Source organism: Talpa europaea (genome assembly GCF_964194135.1).
Source record: "Talpa europaea genome assembly, chromosome: 4".
Lineage (NCBI taxonomy): Eukaryota > Metazoa > Chordata > Mammalia > Eulipotyphla > Talpidae > Talpa > Talpa europaea.
In genome coordinates this window covers 31,213,572-31,231,883 of record NC_140070.1, presented here as the reverse complement: position 1 = coordinate 31,231,883, position 18,312 = coordinate 31,213,572, and the positions used below count along the sequence as shown (strand labels likewise).

The following is an 18,312-nucleotide window of genomic DNA, read 5'->3' as shown; positions in this document are numbered from 1 at the left end:
TGAAAACTATTTGACATGATCGGGTCAAAGTTACAGCTACCCTAATTCCCCTCTTAGGAATATACCTAACAGAAAGTTCTGCAAATTGCACAGGATATACGCACAGGATTAAATACAACAGTAGTATCATTGCGATAACTCTAACTAGAAACAGCCTAAGTCTATGTCAACTTTAGAACATATACCTTTCATTATAGTCATAAAGTGAAATATTATACAACTTTGATATAAATGAACTATAGCCACATGTACCATCATGAACAAATCTCACAAACATGTTGAGGGAAACCCAATACAAAATGCATGATTCCATTTCTATGATGTTCAAAATCAGGAAAATGAAACTAACAATGCTCACCTAGGTAGCAAAATAAAGGGGAAATTAAATATTGACCAATAAGTCTAGTGATTATCTTTGCTTGGGAGAAAAGATTTGTCAATTAGTAAGAGGTCTTGAGAATTAGGTCAGAGGATTGTGGGTTGCCATTCTATTTTTCTGAACTGCTTGCTGTTTATAGAAGTATACACTTTAAGAGATTCATTAAGTTGTACATGTTTTATGTATTGTATTTTCACAATAAATATAGGCATAAGAAAGATGCCAGAGATCAAAGTACCTCTTTTCTGGGTATACTCATCTGTGTGTGATGTGCTCTGAAGCTGCAGAGGAAAGCATGGTGGGCAGGAGCAAGCTAAAGATAGAGCCACACCTCAGGGACAGTGGAGTCCATTGAAAAACTTCTATTCTTTTAAAGATTTATTTATTTATGCATACAAGAACTGGGGTAAAGGCCAGAGGTGTTGGGGGTCAGAGGATTCACCAGAGACAGAGTGGGGAGCAGAACAGGCGAATTGCGAATTGACTGAAATACAATGTTGAGGGGAGCAGCGGGGGAGTCAAGAGAGGTCTGCTGTGCCATGTGGGTGTCTCCCTGGTGGGGATCGAACTCGTGCTGCAGTGACTGCAGATAGCTTCATAGGCTGCATCTTAACCCCTGCACCACCAGGGAGGCCCTTCATTGAAAAATTTCCATGTGAGTCTTTTTTACTTTGTTTTTTTGGTAATTTTAATATTCACTTCTGGGCTCTTTAAAGTTGTTCTTGCAGTATTCCATATTAGTCCATTGCAGGTTTACAACTTTTAATCAAGAGCATTTGAAGATGTCAAATTAGGAGTTCTGGCCAGTTCTAGTTATTTTCCTTAAATGGGAGCTAGACAGGCTTTTTAAAAAAATCATGTCCTTGCCTTTATAAAGAGGTCCTTGCCTTTATAAAGATTTCATCACTGTCTGTCTCCTAGTCATTATATAACTGCTTTCATTTTCTTTGGAAAACTGATCAAATTTAATCCTTCTAACATGACTACAACTGCTTTTCTAACCTCTTAGAAAGAAAATAAAATCAACTAGTCAACTATTCCATAAAACACACCAATGAGAACTCGTTTGCACAGAACCTCAGGTCTAGCTAAGAAATTTTCTGTATGGATGCTTTCTTTATTCATTCCCATTTTGTAAGATACTTTAAACTCAGGACCCCAATTTTCAAAAACAGAAGAGTCTGGGGCCTAGAAAGCTCTTTAAAACCAACTTAAATAACTTGAAAGGTCTTGTGTCTCCCAACATTAGCCAGATGTCAGTTTTCAGTATACATATCCATATAATTCCCAATGAACTATACCAGTGCTGCAGTACAGGTGATTAGCTTTCTTAGTCCATTCACTTAGCTTTGCTTGCTCATCTTTGTGTATGCAGAAACTGAAAATAGTTGGTAAAAAGGGATCACATCATCCTAGAGGACATTCAATTTTTTCAAGTGTTGCTTAAATGTGGCTTTCAAAATGCCTATTTAGTAAAGTTAAATGAATGCAAAACCTTCTTGCCGACGAGAATGCATATTTCACGCTCAAAAAAATTATTCACTATAGCCGCAAGAAAACAATTCCCTGTCTAGTGTGTTAAAAGATCTCAAAAAACCAAAGCCCATCATACTCCAGGCCTTTCCTTAGGTAAGGCAAAAATCATAGCTTCCACCTTTTTTGAGGCTTTATATCATCTATTTATCAGTATTTAGGCTCCTCATTAATACAGCAGGGAATCTCAGTAAAGTCCAATTTGTAGTTGTCACTCTGGAAAGAGCCTTGGGTCTGTGCTGTATTATGTAACCATACCAACTTACATAATAAAACCATTCTGCCCCTTAACGGGAAATTTTTAATGAATGAGTTCGATTTTGTTCTGGGGACCATCAGCTTTTAATTGGATGACATGCTCAAGAAGTCTAGATACTTTCCCTCCCCCCACCCCCACCAAAAAGTTACTCTAATGAGCTTGAGTTCATTTACAAATATATTTCATTTGAATTTTTAGATTTTTTTTCCAAAGTCACATCAAGGACATAGAGCTCTTCCTGCAACTTGTTATAATAACCCTGTTTATTCGATTCTCCCAAGGACAGTTATTTTTTTTTTCTTTTCACTCAGCCTTTCCATTACCATCACTGTTGACCCATTATCTGGTATATTATGAAGACTAGGATAAAACCCATCCACAAACTGCTCAGACTGTCATTTGAAGAACCTGAAACATTCTTGCCAAGAACGCTTGAATTGCCAACCTGACAGACTCTAGTACTCAGTGAATACACACAGTTGTCACCGTGCTAAAAAGGCAGCCAGGCAGTACCTGAGATGCTCCGAGCGCTCTTGTAGGTGTGATTCCTGGAACCCTAGTTACAGAATGCATAGCAATAGATTCCAACATTGCCAGCCGTGCACTCAGCAATACACACATTAATCAAGGGCACCGTCATTTTCTTCCCACACCTACCTTTTAATTATATAGTGAAAAAATAAAAGGGTTAAGAGGTACAGTGTATAAGACCAGTTCCTCTACTCAGAACATTAATCAGTTGGCTATAAATGGAATTGGGGAATTCAAAGTGTACTGTAATATATCAGGAGGGGGGTTAACACTTAAGTGTGTAGTCTCTCCTTTGTAGAAAAACCAGTGTTGCTTTGTTTAATTCATTTAAAGCAGGTATTCTGCAGCAGCAAAGGCAGTTTTCAAGACAACCCCTAAAAATGATATGCAGTGACAGTGTTGGGTGCAAGTCATGGTTACTTCAACAACCAAGAGAAACAATTTTTCTGGAGATGACTATCTGACCTGAAACTTGCGTGGTCTGGGTTATTTTGAACAAGGGTCTGCTATATACTATTCATGTACAGTTCCTAATTCCTCAGTGTGAAAGGGCAGCAGACAAAGTGCAGAGGCCACTAAAACTTGAACCTGCCCCACCACCCTGCCCCAAGAAGCTATCAAACCAATTTTCTAAAATCTTCATTATACCCAAAATTGTAAATGAGAGTTAAAAAACATCAACAATGATCAACGTTCAGGATTTTGACTTCTGGAAAATCTTAATTACATAATCAAGCAATTTGAGAAAAAAGTTTTCATTTTTCCTTAAAAAATCAGGTTACATTAGTAAGATTAATAAAAAAATAAAAACTACTCCTATGTGATCCCAGTCTCAGAGCTACTTGCATCTGCAACTGTATTTCCTTTCTTTGATTGCATGAAATACAATGCTTTTAGGTTTTCAAATGGACTTCCCTAAAAAAAAAAAAAAAATCCAAGGGGAGATTTCAATGTCATTTTCTTTGAAAAGAAAAAAGTTGGGCCTCCCCAGTGGCGCAGCGGTTGAGCGCTGGGTTGCGAAGCTCCCGCAGCCTCTGCAGCACTGGTTCGATCCCCGGCTGCTTCCCGGCCACCAGAGGAGGGTCCCACATGGCGCGCAGACCTCTCCTGCCGCCCGCTGCTCCCCTCAGCAGTGTACTTGGGTCCTTCTGCCTGCTCTGCTCTCCGCTCTGGCTATGGTGAATTCTCTCACCCTCCTGCACTTCTGTCTGTACCCAGTGCTTGTTTAAATAAATAAATAAATCTTAAAAAAAAAAAAAGAAGTTTATACTGTTGGCATTTAAACACATATGAATGAAAACTGTAATTTCAAAGCAAAGTTCATGAGCTTGCTATATAAAGAGGAACCCAAAAGGGCTAATGTTTTTAAGCCTCTGAGTAGAAGAATTGGAGAGTTTGAAATATTTGGAAGGCAGAAAAATTCCACATGCAAGACAGACATCCAAAATGGCTCAACATAATTTATTTTTTTTTTATGTTAAAATGTACAGAGTTCTTTTGAAAGTACTTGCTAGAAAGGGGAAAAAAAAGTGATATTACATACAAGGAGAGGAAGGGAGACCAACTGGCCCAGGAGCGCATGACATGGAGAAATACAAAGGCATCTAGGCACCCCTTCCCCTTAGCTTACAAGTCACCATGAACAAAGTACAAAGAGGTTACAAAACAGGAAAAGCAAATATAAACAGACAGGAATAGACTTAGCTTCATTTGTACATGCGGCTTTTAGAGGCATCTGGAGCTCTATTCACACACTCTAGAGATCTCTTTAAAGAGAATTTTTATCTTTCTTAAAATAGTTTTTAATATTCTACAACAAAGATAAAAAATTTTAAAGATGGAATGAAATGAAAAAGCTCTTATTTTAAAAGGCATCAAAGTCACTAACAGTGAGTTTTTAAATTTCTTTTTTAGAAGATTACCCAAGTTATCTTGCTAAAAATACATTTTTTTTAAAACAGAAGTGAAAAAATGACAGGTACCAATATTACTGTGTTGGATAATTTCTTTTATAATATAGAAAAGAACATTTTCTCTACAATAGTTCTACAGTCACAAAAAGGCTTGTGGAAAAGGGAGCTGCCCGATTGAAATTTTTTTTTTTAAGAAAGAAAGAAACCAAACACAACCGCAAATCAACAGAAATTGAATTCACGGCCCTCATTTCAACAGCTTCTCCTTCTGCCTTGACCCACCCTCCTCCCAATATACCTCCCTCCCGACCCACCCCATCCCCACCCCAACCAGGAAGCAATGACATAGCTGAAGATGTAGGGAGGGGGCAGCACAGTGCACTTTCTACATAGATGACTGGGAACCGGAATAGTATATACAGAGAAACTGGGTCCTACACAGCCTTGCACATGCTAAGAATCGAGAGCGGCAAGATGTGGAATTCTGCCTTTTCTATCTAACACATTTAATTGAGAAAGTCAATTAAAGTGTATTTAAAAAACCAACAAACCTGTGCATTTGAAAATTTTAATGCCTAATTAGTACTTCAAAAATTTATCTATATAAAATGTACAAATAAAGGAGAGAATTTAATGCTTACAGGTATTTCTTTAAGCAGTACTTCCCCCTTTTGGATATTTGACTGCACATACCAAGTGGTATAATAGTTTCCATCTTCTAATGATGGAAAATTATATATACATACATATATATATATGTGTATGTGTGTGTATATATATATATATGTATATATATATATATATAAAATTTACCTATCCCTGGAGCAAGTAATAGGAAGAGAATGGGCAAACTGGCTGCACAAGAGAAAAGAGAATGGAATTGGGAGTAACACAGAAGCTTGCTAAATCCTGCTATCCAGATTTGCCCTACTATGCTGGTGGTTGGTTTATCCCTCTTCTCTTTAGCCACTCACAGGAGAGGGGCTGGTGCACTCTGATTCACAGGGGGGGTGATCTCAAGATCTCAAAAGAAAAATGCAAACTAGAGGTATGTATCATTGAAGTAGCTATAAAACTCATCATGATCTCTCTTACAACACACATTCTGCATCATCTCTTCCAACATAAAATAACCAGTGTCAAAGGTTTGTCAGGTATTTTTCAAATCATTGAAATGTACAGTCATTCACCACCACTTTATGTAACGATGTAAGAGGCTAATCAACGGGGATTGCTGTTTGAGTTTAATCGGAGTCAAAGGCTCAAGAATCAAGACCCTTAGCATCTCAAAGTACATACTAAAAACAAGAGGCTGCGTGGAATCTGTGCATTATGGCTGATTCACCAGGTGGTAAAAAACAGAGGTCAATTTCTTCTTGATTGTAATTGACCACCTATATTCCTCCAAGGCTGGAGTAGGAATGCAAACAGCTTTCCTTTGAGAGATTCTGCTGTTAATTGAGACTTACAGTATTTTTGTGTCTCTGAGTGCTGAGTGGGAACAGTTAAAAAAAAATTATATTACACTTGATTTAAGAAAACAAACATTTCAATGAAGTCCATCTATAAAGAAACATTCTTGGGGAAAGGTTTCAAGAGGGGTATGTGTATGTGTGTGTGTGTTTGTGTGTATGTGTAGGGAGTGGAGGGGATTTTAAAAGGAGAAGCATTTCCTGCCTCACTTTATTAATAATAATAATAATAATAACAATAATAATAAGTTTAAGGAGCTTGGGTTGTTCTCCATGACCCCATCCGAGTCTCCCATAAGTGCCTCCTGCTGGAATGAAGTAGGAAATGAAAGGTTGGGTTTGGAGGAAAGGGTCTGGTTAACCCTCGAGATGTATATATAACATTTAAAAATGACAACATTGGGAGCTGCAAACAGTGAGGGGAAACATACATCTTAAAATAAAACGAAGGTAATTTACTTTTACACAAATTCTGTCCATGTGGTGTATAAAGAAAGTAAGGCTCTTTTTAATTATGAAAAGGTTTTTGTGCATGTTTCCCCTATCCCCAAATCCATTTTTAGATGAGTTCTATTGTAAAATGTTCAAGATTGTGAAGAAAACCAAAAACCCAGAACAAAATGAACCCAAAAAAAGAGAAGACTGGGTTTTCTAAAAAATAAAATAAACCAAAGAAAAATTCCTCTAAATCTACAGCAATATTTTAACTGGAAAAAAGGTCCATTTTTCTCTGGTTTGTCAGTATAAAAGGTTCCTTTATTTATTTATATATAAGTTTTTAATTGCAAGTTCATCTTGCTCATCTTCTCATGTAAGGTCCATTGAGTGACTGCTTGGGCACACCAGCAGCATTCATGTAGCTATGATGGGAAGGGCCAGTATACATCATGTTTCCATGAGGGTTTGGCTGCATAGGCTGCTGGGTATAGGCCTGGCTCCCCATCATCCCCATCTGCATCTGCATAGGATACTGTGCTGTCTGGTTCATGTAGGCAGGGTTACTATGGTAACTGCTGTTCATCATGGGCTGTGTCATTCGATAGCTGTTCATGGCATTCAAGGTGTTCATATTCATGGAATTGACATTATAGGCAGGGGTTGGCATTAAATTAACCCCCATGTTCATGCCACGCTGAACAGCTAATGCACGAGGGCCAGCCTGCATGGCAACCGCTGGTGGGCTGCGGCCATACAGCTGCTGTTGGTGAGCAGCCGCAGAGGGCAGTGGTGCGGATTTGGAGCGGATAGAAATGTGCCCCTTGACTGGCATTTGCCCTTGTAACCTCTGAGTGTGAGGAATGCCAATATTGGTGGCAGACATGTTGCACTGTAGCAGAGGTGATGTGAGGTTCATGGTGGTGGATGCCAAGTTTGGGGGTGGCGTCATGGTGGCTTGTGCTTGAGGGGTCCCAGCTAATGGATGAGATGGAGCTAGCTGAGCCAGTCCTGTATTAGACAAAGAAACACTGGTTGCATAGGAAGTCACAGCAGGAGAATGGCTATAAGGCATGGCATGAGGGTCCATAATGGTGTTAGTCAGCTGCTGCAACTTGGCTAAACTGAAGGTGGCTGATGGTTGAGAATAGCTGCCAGCACCAAAATCCCCTGGAATCCTCTCATAGATACTTATGTTTCCAGTGCTTCCAGACTCTGGTATCTCCATGATCATAGGCGCTGGAGTGAAACTGTTATTCATACTACACTGTGAGAGGGAGGGCTGCTGCTGGGGTGGGGGTGGAGGTTGAGGCTGCTGGGGCTGAGGTGGCGGCGGCGGCTGCTGCTGCTGCTGCTGCTGCTGCTGTTGTTGCTGCTGCTGCTGCTGTTGCTGTTGCTGCTGCTGCTGCTGCTGCTGCTGCTGCTGAGGGGGTGGAGGCTGTGGTGCTGGTTGCTGCTGCTGCTGCTGTTGCTGCTGTGGTGGTGGCGGCGGCGGTGGCTGCTGCTGGTTACTGGGAGGCCTCTCGACCACACAACTCTGAGGTGACTTGATGTTGCAGTTGGAGGCAGGCTGGACACTGCTCTGCTGCATCATGCTGCAGCTGTTGCCCATGTTTGCCATTTGCTGAGTGACAACACAACTGTTCTGGGTGAGACTGCTGGAGGATGACAACCCACCATAGGAGCAGCTGCTCTGGGAAGAGTTATTTCCACAAATGCTGCCGCCCATTGTGGAATCATAACTGCTAGGGTTCTCATAGTTTTCTGTGGTGCTCTCAATGCTGCCCAGATCACTAAAGCCACTGTCCACCACCTGCTGAGAATGGTCTGATACGGAAGGCACATCCATCATGGGGCTGGTCTCCATGTTCTGCATAGAGGGTGCGGACAGGGATCCTTGTTCCGGGCTGATCTGGGTATAACCACTTTCAAGGGCAGGCACGTTGGGGCTGCTGACAGAACGGACTGACTGGCTGGGATGAGACTGAACAGAAGAGAGTGGGCTATTATGTTCTGAAGCATGGCAGTCTTCAACCATTGACATCTGAGGGTCTTCATCAGCCTGGGTGTAACTCTGCAGGGTCTGACAAGCTGCAAGAGTTTCTTCACAGTCCTGGTAGGCTCCCTCATGCTCATTGCTTTCTTCTTGGGTCAAAGACTGCACTGCTTGTACAGTTTCCAGGTCCAGTTCACTATGAGGAATCTCTTCTTCCTCTTTTAACTCAATTAATTCTTCTTTAGAGTTTGAATCTTCTTCATGATCATCCTCAGACCCTGGCATATTCTCTGATACCACAGATGTCTCATGGGAAGTCTGTTCATCTTCAGAATCTGGTTCTGTTTCATCTTTATCCTTTATATTCTCCCTACTGCTCTGCATATTAGTATCTAAAAAAGACTCCTGGCCACCAGACTCCTCCTTGACATTTTCTCTAATGGGCTGCTCCTCTAGCTCTTTTTGCTTTGTGGATTCCAGATGACCATCATCTTCATCATCTGCATCATGGTCTTCATTATGGTTTGTCTCTACTGCCACTTCATCCTCTTCCTCTTGCTCTTGTTCTTCCAGTTCTTGTTGTTCTTCCTCTGATTGCCTCTGCTCTTCTAAGACACGAGGTTTCTCTTCTTCCTCTTCCACCTCAGGCTCTTTTGTTTCAGTCTCGGGACTATTGCTGCTATCCACTGGAGAAGTCGCTCGAACTTCACTGCTGGTTGTATCTTCTTCTTCTCCTTCTTCAACCTCTTCTGTTTCCACAGCTATCTCCTCTTCTTCCTTCCTTTCAGTCAAAGGCAAGTCTTCTTTTGGTTCAACAGTTTCTTCATTCTCTTGAATTTTGGGTTTACGTCCGGATTTAGGAATGGGGACAATGGGCTCAACAATGCATTCTTGAGTAGAAATGGGTAGGATTTCCCGATTCAACTTAAATCCTGGTTTGCGACCAGGTCTTTTCTTCCAGTGGATTGGTTTGCGGCTCTTGCCTTTGGGCCATCCTTTTTTCTTTTTCATAGGTGTGGATGTATCTGGCTCAAGTGGAGAATCCTTCACATCGCATTTTCTCAAGAGAGATACTGGCTTTAGAATAGGAGTGTCTGTAAAAGGGGATTAAAAAATGTTACAAAAACTTATAATTTGCAGGACCTTTTCTGAGACAAGCATGTACAACAGAAATAATTTTAATAATTGTCATAAACTTCTGATTATCTTCAGCTTAAGAATCTAAAGGAGAAACCTAATTAAGGACATCTAAAGTCACACAATGAATTGACAGAACAATGAGAGATTCCTGGCCAATATTCTGTTACCATCCACAAGTCAAACAAAGCCAGTTCAAATTCATCACTACCAACTATACAGCTTTGGGAAATTACTCTTAAGATTCAACTTCATCATCTACAAAAAGGAGATGAAAGCTTTATAAAGATGTAAGATGTACATAATAGGTACTTATTACCAGTTATCTTTACTGTGTTACAAATAAACTCATTTTTTCCTGTTTGCTTAGCTTCCACAAAGCCATTTCTTCATGAGCCAATATCTCCAGGCCATGATTAAGTAATCCTACATGAATAACTACGTAATCAATGTGTTTGTATGCAAATAACTACAATACATTAGTCCTAGACAAATACTGATTTGAAGAAGTTAAAGCACCAAAGACAATGGTTTATCAGAAATAACCTTGATATTATAGCATTTTCTCCCCATTTATTTTTTCTATTTTAAAAAATTGGTGGCACAAGGGGTTAAGCATAGCACTGTGAAGCTGTCGCAGCCACTGCAGCACAAGTTTGATCCCTGGCCATGGAGCTGATCCACATGGCACAGCAGACCTCCTGCCTTGCCCACTGCTCCCTTCAGCAGTGTATTTCAGTCAGTCTGTCTATTCTGTTCCCCACTCTGTCTCTGGTGAATCTTCTTACCCTCACACCTCTGGCTTGAACCCCAATTCTTGTAGGCATAAATAAAAATTGTAGTAAGGTATACACAGATAAATTTACCATTTTTAGGTATATAGCTCAGTGTGGCATTAAGCACATGCACATTCCCACTAATAATTTTTAAAGATTTATTTATGCATATAAGAACTGAGGTAGAGGCCAGAGGTATGTGGGGTAAGAGGATTCACCAGAGACAGAGTGAGGAACAGAACAGGCAGATGGACAGAAATGCACTGCTGAGGGGAGCAGCGGGCGAGTCAGGAAAGGTCTGCTGCACCATGTGGGTAGCTGCCTGGCCGGGGATCGAACTCGTGCTGCAGTGGTTGCGGATAGCTTCATAGGTTGCGTCTTAACCCCTTACGCCACCAGGCAGGCCCCCCACTAATTTTCAAAGGCAAGAATAGGAACTTGTAGGGTAAGGGAAAGCAAAAAAAAAAAAAAAAAGAAAAAGGTACAGTTAGCAGTAATACTTGAAAGTAAACAAGAGAAATAACTGCGTAAGAAAAAAAATTGTCAAATTCAAAAGGAACTTAAACAAGGAAGGGATACTTTACTAGTCCGCACTGATCCAAGATAGAATTGTAGTAACATGCCAAATTTACAAAGTAAAATTTTAGTTTCTTAATTATATATCTGAGAATATAACATACTAGAAGTCTGGAAAGTCATTCACAATAAAGCAAAGAACTATCATCTTATTGCTACATTAAAAATATTATGTAAAACTAAGAGAATGAAGAAAATACAAATTATCTACAAGATTTGAAGTTGGGTGAATTTATTTTTTAAAGGAGTCTAAAAAGCTTAACTGTAGGATTATATACCAAGGGAAGAAACTGGATTCCTTCAAATTCACCCAGCAAAGTTAAAAAGCTGAGTATGACAACCTGCAAGGCAAAAACTGCAGATGTAGGCAACATATCTGCCAAAAACATTAAGGTAGGATGCAAAAGACTAGTTTTTGACTAAGCTCATATATGAGTATAGATCTCTTTATCTCTAAAGAGGAAAGGACAATAAGATTACTTTAAAAGTAAAAAGCTGCATTTTTAGCTATGTGATAAAATTTAACTTACTAAGTAACTTACTGCCAGTTGAGTAAGATAGATGAGAGATGATTCAGATTTAAAACAAGTCAAATTTATATAAATCTGATCTTATTAAGAACCATCTTCTTAGCACTCATTCATTTACAAGTATTTATTGAGTGCTTATTTTAAGCATACAGCAAATAGCAAAACAGTCTATACAGAAGTGCATAGTCTAATAAACAGTCTTTAATTATCTTTCTGATGCTAAATCTAATCTACCCATTAATTAAAGATACAGAGAAAGGCTAATAAAGCATTAAGGAAAAAAACCAAACAGAACAAAACAAACAGACACAATATTTCCTAATAGGCAAGATAGTTTCTGCAGAGACAAAGACAGCCCTGAGTGGAAGGGGAAACTAGAAAAAGGACTTCAAAAGGAGAGAGGATTAGATGAGAAGGAATATACTTGATACAACTTTTTAGAAGATTATGAAGTTGTCCTTTCTTAATTAGTGGTTTTTCTTTTTCAGCCTTTTTGTTGAAGGGTTTGCAGCTCACTGTTGTTTCTCTTTAAAGACAATAAAACTATAATAAACAACAGTTTTGTAAAACATACCATCAACATCATCTGACTCTTCATCATCGTCTTCATCTTTAGATTTCCTCTTAGAAGAAGATCGACACCTGAGAACATCTTGGGAGGACAAACGAAAGTATCCTCGAGAGAAGAGTTCACTTTCATCCTCTTCCTCCTCTTCTTCATCAATTTCAAAAGTAGGTTCTAATCTTGGCATTGGCCTCTCAGAGTCAGAATCTTCAAAAGGTTCATCTAATACCTCTGTAGTCTCAGAAATCGTTTCTGTGACTACACTACTATTGTGGTGTTTACGCTTTCGAACTCTCCTTCTTCGATGAAGAATTGGTTTCTGTTTAAAGCAAAAATGAAAGTATTTATAGCAATGAACACTACCATTTCTATTAATAACATGATTAATAGCTTTTTAAATCCTAACAGAATCAGCACAAATAAAATGAGGACGTTGTTTGCCAAAAGACACTCTGAACGTTATTCCGAAAGACTACAGTAGGATACCATCATAGATATAAAGACGTTCGTTGAATAACTTAAAAACAACTTTGTAAAATCTCAAACATGGACCCTAACGTTGGCATGTCTAAAGAGCAGATGCTTTAACTCCCTCATTAATAGTTGAGTTAAATTTTGCATCCCATGGAGATTGACTATTTCAGTACTCTAATGGCAGAGACTGGTTCCTTATAACTTCTCTTTTCCTCAAGAGAAAAAAGGAATAAAGCCACTTTCTGTTTGTTTTATAGCTCTACTCTGAAGGTCAGAAGAACTATCAGTAAAGTTATATGCCATTTTCATGAGTTATTCATAGTTACAGTAGAATATGGAAATAGAGAGCAAATAGTATTTACTTGATGTTAAAGAAGCATTTCAAAAGTAAAATAAATCTGCTATTGGAATTTGGTATACCAGTCACAATTTTATACTAGGATTGACCTTATACCTTACAACACAATAGATATCACCAAACAATAACGATAATGCACCAGAGGTTATCTAACCCAATTCCTTCATTTCTGTAAGGGATGTAGAAGTTACAGAGCTTACTCAAGGTTACACTCCAGTCAGTGTCTAAATGGTTATAATAAATACAGTCTCTGTTGCCAGGTCAAGTGAATTTCTTAAAGAACTTCAAAAGTATTTTGTATGTGATCTCACTGCCTGTGTTAACAGTCCTTTTTTTTTTTAACATAGGAAAATAGCATAACTCTATTTTATAAATAAGCAAGGTAAGCCTTAGGATGACAAAGATATATTCTTCATGGTCACATAATGAATAGTGGAGCTAATCAGCGTTCAATTTTTCTATACTTCATATTTACTAGTGTTTTCAGTTGAGAATACAATTTTCAAACTAGGTTGACATGGTCCAACTCTTCGGAGAAATGGAGTGATTTCTAGGACTGGGCCAGAAAATATACAAGATGAGCCTGGAATATCTCACGGCATCAGAAAGTAAGGAAGAAACAAAAATTAAAAAAAAATCTCACAATGATGCAAGTATGTATGTTAAAGAGATACAAGAGTGAAACAAAGTTCCTAATGGCCAAAAAAGGAAAAATTTTAGTAACAAAGTGGTAGTACTGGATTATAACTCAAAATCTAAAGTAAATATCGATGACCCCATACTGATATAAATAAATACTTGAATAAATAGATAGGGAGAATGTAACAAGTCTCGCAAGCAGAATTCCTTATAATTAATAGAGATATTTGCCCTTAAAGAGTAAGATATAACACTCTGTATCTTAACTGTGGGTTGTGGACAGTGACTTCCTTCCAAAGAATACAGTATAGAAAAGAGGTAAACAGAAATTAACTCTGTAGTGAAGAAACCTGACAAACACAATGATTAGTCAAGTGATCAAGGTTAACAAATAGTAAATAACCTTCTACTTGGGGTGTGTGTGTAGCTATATGTGTGTATGTGTATATATGTGTGTGTGTATACACACACACACACACACACACACACACTCTCTCTCTCACTCATAGATAGTTGTCCTCTTTATATGATATAATCAGAATGGCACTTAACCTCTGTGCTCTTAACAGGGAAAACCAGATATGGAGAATATAGGAACTCTATACTTTCTTCGCAATAATACTGTAAATCTAAAACTGTTCTAAAATTAAAGTGTATTTTTAAAAAGTAAATAGTCCTTCCCCTCTTTTTTTTTAAGATCCTGCTAAGGAAAAAAAAGATCTCATTGCTTTGGATGATAGTGTTGCCACTCTATTACAGGTGGCTCCATCCAGGACACCAACTCACATCAGTCCAGCTGGCTTAAAGTTCAATCCACAGTCTGTGATATTTCTGGTATATAACTGAACAGAATTCGTTACCATCATCACACAGCATTTATTAACAAACTGGAGATCATGCAAACTGTGCAAAATGATAAAATATAACTTAGAAAATACTTTTAAAACAAAGTTAAGTCAAACCACTGAGGAAGAGATAAAAGAAAAGTACAGGGAAAGCACTTCCTCCAACATAAGATGAATGGCTTCACTCTGTGCTTGCCAATATAAATGACTATTATGTCCACTTCCTGTTGAACAGTGTAGTATTTTCTTCTCCTTTTCTATTATGAACATTTCCAAATCTGAACATACTTTCAAAATAATTTAAAATTCCTAACAGCCATGATTTGAGTATCAAACCAACAGGTTGAAAAACAGTTAGTGAGATTTTATGACTTCTAAGCTAATTCTCATGAACTAAAGTTTAAAAAAATAAAAATTTCTATGTTTATTCTTTCAGAACTCTAGGATGGAACAAAAGTATACAATAAGCTTGCAACTGGAGGAACAAAAGACATGTCGAAAAAATGCCTCACCTTTCGCTTCAATGTGGGCTTTGTAAGAATTGGTGGTGAGTTGGACCGAGGACTTTCCGGCTCTTCCTCCTCCTCACTACTCTCACTGAAGCTCCTGAGGAGAGCCCTGTCACCATCGCTGTAGCGACGGGGCAGTCTATCATTGCCTTCAGGTAATCTACACTTCAGAGTCTCAGGGCTTTTCTTTAGCTGACCTCGCCATAGCTCAATGCCCTCACTTAGTCTTCTTTTGGGAATGTCTGGCTTTCCATCCTGGCTTGGCTGTTCCTGAGAGGTTGCCAACTGTTCCTCACTTTCAGCGTATTGTTCTTGGGAAGTTTCTGATTTTTCCTCACATTCTCCATATTGCTCCTGAGGAGTTGATGTGTCTTCCAAGAGCAGTTTAGAATCTTTATCACCAAAACGTTCCTGGGCTTTTCTGTTCTTTCTCCCCCAGCGGCCTCTCCGAGATGGCTGATTATTTACAGGAAGACTATCACAGGGAAGGACTTGTTTGTTCAAACGTGTAGAACTGGCTGGCACCGTAACTTCTGGTTTCTTTTCACTTTCAACTGAAGAATAAGAATCCTGTTCTTTGTTTTCCCGAGATGCAGACTTTCCCACCTGATTTTAGAAAATAAAACCATGCTGGTTAATTTTCAGTTTGATTTGACCTTTTCAATACTAAGAAAACAACGTTTTTTTAAAAAAGTATTCATTACTGTTAATCCTCATTTACATAAACTTATGAAATATTATTACTATAAAAGTCATTTTACAAATGAGGTGACTGAGGCCCCCAAAATTTAAGTAACTTGCCCAAGTCATGCAACAGCAAATGAAGAATCTGAGATATAAACCCCAACAGTCTGACCTAAGAGTTAGCTAGCACTTTTAAATACTATGTAATACCATCTTGAAAAAGTGACTATTGTTCTTATAAATGATAAATGAGACAGTTTATAAATTTTCTGAGAAGTAAAAACTTATAAACAGAGAGGACATGGGCTCTGGGACATAAGGAAAGGGGGTGTCTGGAAAAAATGAGAGAAAATTTCTGTGATTTTGATTTATTCCTATTCTGAATATTTCAATTTGTAAATCAAATTACACTAAACACAGTGCATGTACTTGTTTATGTTTATAAAAACAGAATGTAGATTTTAAAGGATGAAAGCAGCACTGTTTTAAAAAATAAAAAAAGAAAGGTATGCATCACACGAAAAAAAATGCTGAGAACTATATAATTAGCCCCTCCTTCACCTTTTAATGGCTAACACCACTGTATGTTCATTCAACTATCTAGTGTTACCAGATACCATACACGTATATATTATTTCCTTAATGTTTTACTTTAAAGAAAATGCATCCAATTGCATTTTTAATAACAGTCATTCAATTCAGATTCTTCAATTAAGATACAGTTAAAAATTTAATTGGCCTGGTGAGAAATATTCAGCAATAAGAAACATAATAAATATAAAGATATTCTACTAATCCCAGACTTAAAATCACAAATAAGTAAACACAACTCAATTTTGTTCCTGAAATTTCCATCATTAAAAAAAACTCTGAGATCCTCATGTGAAATTACTGTGTTGGTTTAGGATATAGCATGTCACATGAAAATAAAAAATCAAAATCAAATACTCATGAAAACAAAAAATATATATCTTCCTGTACCAAAAACAGAGATTACCCATACTCTTACACTTGTCTCTAGTTCTCTTTCCTGGCACTGCGGCTCTTCATTTTCTCCTTCTTCAGCCTCCTCCTCTTCCTCTTCTGACACAACAGAATTGGAGACTATGACAGGAGTCCAGCGCAAACATTCTGGATCTACATCTACAGGTCGCAAATTCAGCTGAAGCTTTGCCATGTGATCCTGGATAAGTTTTTCCCGGCGGATAATCACAAATCTGAAACCAGAGAAAAGTTTATAGCAGTCAACAATACAGAAGGAACAGCTAACAATGAACATGTAGCTAAACCTCCAGAAAGCCCTGGAGGTGATGATAAATGACTGAAAAATAGCCTGTCCAGGAGGATGAAACAGAGAAAAATGTCACCACATGAGACAGCTAAGAAATACAAAGCTGAAGAAATACATCAACCCAACTAGAACAACTGATGAAGTTGTTTTAATCACTCATTGTCTCATACTTTCCACTGCTAGAATCTTTGCTATTCTCCTGCACTCTATCTCCTATTCTTCATCTATCTCACTCAAAGGCCTCCTTTTCCAGTTTCCTCTTCCCAAACACTCTAGATAAGAGTAAGCTGTCTTTCCTTTCACCTGTACTTCATTTTATTACATTTATATGAAAATTTAATGTGGGTATATTTTATCTGACAGTGTTTCTAGAGTTGTTATTTTTGTTTTATAAAGAAGCTCCCAATACTAAGGAATAAAAGATTCAGTAGCTTAGGTCCAAAAGTTAAGAAGACCAGAAAAATAATTAAAAAGAATATGGTCAACAGACAAAACAATGTAAGAGAAAATAAATATGGTCAATAATATCAAATATTATATAGGAAGGAACATGACGTTTCAACAGTCGCCAAGAGTACATATATTGGTTTATGCCCTTTCATCAATAACTTGGCTGCCTGATCCAAAAACTTCTACCTAGTTATCTTTCAAAGTTATACAAAGGGATGTGATACTCACTGGTCACTACGGAAGTCCAGCATTCTTAAGTGGTGGAGTGTGGAAGTAATGTCTTGAGGGCAGATTCCAGTTAATTTACTTAATTTTTTAATGCTGATTTGCTTGTCATTTTGGTGATAAAGGCACTCCAATATTACACTTTTCCAATAAGCCATGTAGGAAAGGCGACCAAGATCAGATAATGGTTTTTCTGGAGACCCAGCTTGGCCTTCGCGCTTTGATAACAAATAACCTAAAGAAACCCTCAAATCATAAATATGCCAGAGAACATACAGGCTAATTAACCAAAATAATAATCCCCTCTTACACAAACAATGCAGAGGTAATAATAAGTTCAAATAAATTCCTTCAAGAAAAAGAACGAAATTTCTTTAAAACAAATTAGAGAGATTATGTAATTTTTAATCACTGAACATTAGGGTAGCATTATTTTTCAATAGTTAACTCATATTGCTAACATATTCAAACTGTTACAACCAGAACTTCTTATTAACAGGCTGCATTAAGATTAAGGCAACAATGTTTTTTTATTTACTGTACTAGTGTCAGAAAACCCCTGCATCTTTTATTTGGACCACTAGATGGCAACAGCTGTATCTGAACTGAACAATACAAAATAATGCCCTATCTTTAATGTAATCCTGTCTATTAAGATTGTGGTTCTTCTGTGAGGGGATTAGATGACGATTTCTCACTTCAAATCAAAACTATTCTCACAATTACTCTAATTCT

The 18,312-nt window shown here is 38.0% G+C and overlaps 1 protein-coding gene across 2 annotated transcripts in view; it reads right to left on the bottom strand.

The window, feature by feature from the left end:
- Positions 1–6,886: 6,886 nt before the first annotated feature.
- Positions 6,887–18,312, bottom strand: part of KAT6A (lysine acetyltransferase 6A) — a gene marked incomplete at both ends in the record, with an annotated part of 98,175 nt that continues 86,749 nt past the window's right edge. The window contains 5 exons of one of the 2 annotated variants that reach the window (XM_084232431.1): positions 6,887–9,612; positions 12,112–12,421; positions 14,931–15,533; positions 16,615–16,828; positions 17,581–17,812. In XM_084232431.1, coding sequence (XP_084088557.1) covers positions 6,887–9,612; positions 12,112–12,421; positions 14,931–15,533; positions 16,615–16,828; positions 17,581–17,812 — 4,085 coding nt within the window. The remainder of the gene's footprint in view (positions 9,613–12,111; positions 12,422–14,930; positions 15,534–16,614; positions 16,829–17,580; positions 17,813–18,312) is intronic. The other variant, XM_084232432.1, reaches the window with a different exon arrangement.